At 38.1% G+C, this 2,931-nt stretch overlaps 1 protein-coding gene across 1 annotated transcript in view; it reads left to right on the plus strand.

Annotated features, from left to right (window-relative positions):
* CUNH5orf42 (chromosome unknown C5orf42 homolog) overlaps window positions 1-2,931 on the plus strand; it is a 66,773-nt gene that overhangs the window by 17,663 nt on the left and 46,179 nt on the right. The window contains exons 14-15 of the mRNA XM_019473643.1: window positions 1,213-1,377; window positions 2,129-2,302. Of these exons, the coding sequence (XP_019329188.1) occupies window positions 1,213-1,377; window positions 2,129-2,302 (339 nt within the window). The remainder of the gene's footprint in view (window positions 1-1,212; window positions 1,378-2,128; window positions 2,303-2,931) is intronic.

The following is a 2,931-nucleotide window of genomic DNA, read 5'->3' on the forward strand; positions in this document are numbered from 1 at the left end:
TGATTTGAATTGTATGATGTTAATTGCTATATAATACTGTATGTCATCACTACTATGGTTGCTATATGCCATACCAGTGGTACCACAGTAAGAATCACCCAAATTAATGAAGAATGAATTTTGATGAAACTGAGCAAAGTGCAGCGGTGATGGAACCAGAACTGGCTTCAGCATGCAACAATCCAACACCACACACCATCTCTCCTGCCCTGAAGGACTGTTATGACAGATGGAGCCCAAAGTCATGGTCTAAATGAAGTCAACGGACATTTTAGAGGGATGGCCCGTAGACTAAGGGAATGATATCTGTGTGTATATATCAAAAGACAGGAAAGGTGGTCGTGATTAACTGGGATGTACTGAGAAGTGTGGGACCTGGGCATGACGTAGATGGTATAGAATAAGGGGTGGATATTGTGCTGATGTTGGCTGGGATAGAGTTAATTTTCTTCCTAGTAGCTGGTACAGTGCTGTGTTTTGGATTTAGTATGAGAATAAGGTTGATAACACACCGATGTTTTAGTTGTTGCTAAGCAGTGCTTACACTAGCCAAGGACTTTTCAGCTTCTCATACTGCCCTGTCAGCAAGGACACCGGAGGTGCACAAGAAGCTGGGAGGGGGCACAGCCAGGACAGCTGACCCAAACTGGCCAAAGGGATATTCCATACCATATGACATCATGCTGAACAAAAAAACTGGGGGGGGTTGGCTGGGGGGGCGCAGCTGTTGCTCAGTCACGGATAGTGAGCAATTGCATTGTGCATCACTTGTTTTGTATACGCTTTTATCATTATTATTTTCCCTTCCTTTTCTGTCCTGTTAAATTGTCTTTATCTCAACCCATGAGTTTTTACCTTTTTCTGATTCTCTCCCCCATCCCACCGGGGGAAGGGAGTGAGGGAATGGCTGTGTGGCGTTTAGCTGCCTGCAGGCTTAAACCACAACAACACTGTATTGTTCTGAAAACTGCCAGTTCTCTAGAAGTAAAACTGTTGTGGGTGAGCATTAACTCACTAGTAACTTAGAGGTTGTAGGAGGATCATATCTCCTAAAATAGCTGCTCCTGAGTTCTACTTCTTCTCAGTATATGTTTACACAGATACGTTTCTGGAGAAAGAGGAACCAGTACTTTCAAACCTGCTGTGTCTGGTTTTGTGTTTATTGTTTCTTTTCCAAATGGACTTCTGCCTTTTTTTTCTCTTTTAATGCAGGAGGAAAAAGAACGTGTTTTCTTCAGAGTAGATACTATCTTGCAATATTATTTTGCCACCTGTATCAGTATAACTTGTGTGAGGCTCAGGGACTCTGTGATCATCTGGTAGGAGAGATTCTAAGGCGATCGCAGCTCTCAGTGAGTCAGATGGAAAAATTTTCTGGTATGTTTATATTGCATGAAAGTGTGATAAGGTATGTTGATACTGTTTGAATAACCTAGTAACTAATTTCTGTGCCATCACAAACACGCTTGACAGCACGCTTTTCTCTTTACACTGGACTGAAGTCTGTTTTCAGTGACTTTAAAGATCTTTTTCTGATCCTCGGGTGTTCTTTCAGCTGCACTTGTTGGAGTAAGTGTTTAGACAACTTTCATTGTATAATTAATAGTGAAAGCATGGCCTGTTAAATGTTTTTCAATTCAAATCTGCTCAAGGAAGGCCTTTGGATAAGAAAAATAAGGGGGAAATTATGTGATTTCATTTTATATTGATTTAACATTTTTTTATGATACGATATGATAAAATAGTGGATTTTAGATTGGTCACCAGTCCTAAATTGACAGTGGGATTTTTTTGCAGATGCTTGTAACTCTTTTTCTCTATTTCAGAGTATGAAATCTAAATTTCCAAATTTAAACAGTCTTTTTTACTCAGCACTGATCTAAATTTAGATACTAGAGGTCCATCTCTAGTCATTAAAAACCTAGTATAAAAGTCTTCTAATATTAATATAATGTGTAATTAGTGTAAAAGATTAAGCTCTAAGTCCTGAAAGCTTGTCAAGAAACTAAGTAATACCATAGTTTGCTTATTTTAAAAAAAATTTTATAAACTGTGATTAGAAAATTTTAGCATTCCAATTTAAAATCATTTTCCTCATAATGTTTTAATTTAATGTCTGTTTTTTTAGATACCAAGTATTTTCAGCATGAACTATGGATGGTAACAGATGTTCATACTGAAACTGCTATGGCTGTGGTTCGATCCATGGCACGATTCATGGCTGCTTATTTCACAAATCAGCTGCTCTATATCTTTCCCCCGCACAACGTTGACATCCTGCATCCACTTCACATCAAACAAGGTATTTTTTTTAAAGCAGTTTAATTTGCTGTGCTTAACTCTTATTATTTTTTTAATGTATATCAATGCTGTCTGTTATGATTTAACTTGGTGATTTATAGTTTCAGCACCATTAACAGTAAAGATAAAATAACTTAGTTTTTCCAGATATTTTTGTTGAGGGGGCTGTGTGTGTCTGTGTGTGGGATTGATGTTTTGCATCTCTTGATTACTGAAAATATTTTTGGTATTTAGACTTAATAGTTTGATGTGTACAGTTGAATTATGTCATCCATTGCGTAGAATCATTGAAGTTGGAAAGGACCTTCAAGATCATTGAGTCCAACTGTTAGCCTATCGTTTTTCCAGATATTTTTGTTGAGGGGGCTGTGTGTGTCTGTGTGTGGGATTGATGTTTTGCATCTCTTGATTACTGAAAATATTTTTGGTATTTAGACTTAATAGTTTGATGTGTACAGTTGAATTATGTCATCCATTGCGTAGAATCATTGAAGTTGGAAAGGACCTTCAAGATCATTGAGTCCAACTGTTAGCCTATCACAGCCAAGTCCACCTCTAAACCATGCCCCTACCCCCCACATCTACACGTCTTTCAAATACCTCCAGGGATGGGGACTCAACCACTTCCCT

The sequence above is a fragment of the Aptenodytes forsteri genome, unplaced genomic scaffold (assembly GCF_000699145.1).
Source record: "Aptenodytes forsteri isolate BGI_AS27 unplaced genomic scaffold, ASM69914v1 Scaffold120, whole genome shotgun sequence".
NCBI classification, from domain to species: domain Eukaryota; kingdom Metazoa; phylum Chordata; class Aves; order Sphenisciformes; family Spheniscidae; genus Aptenodytes; species Aptenodytes forsteri.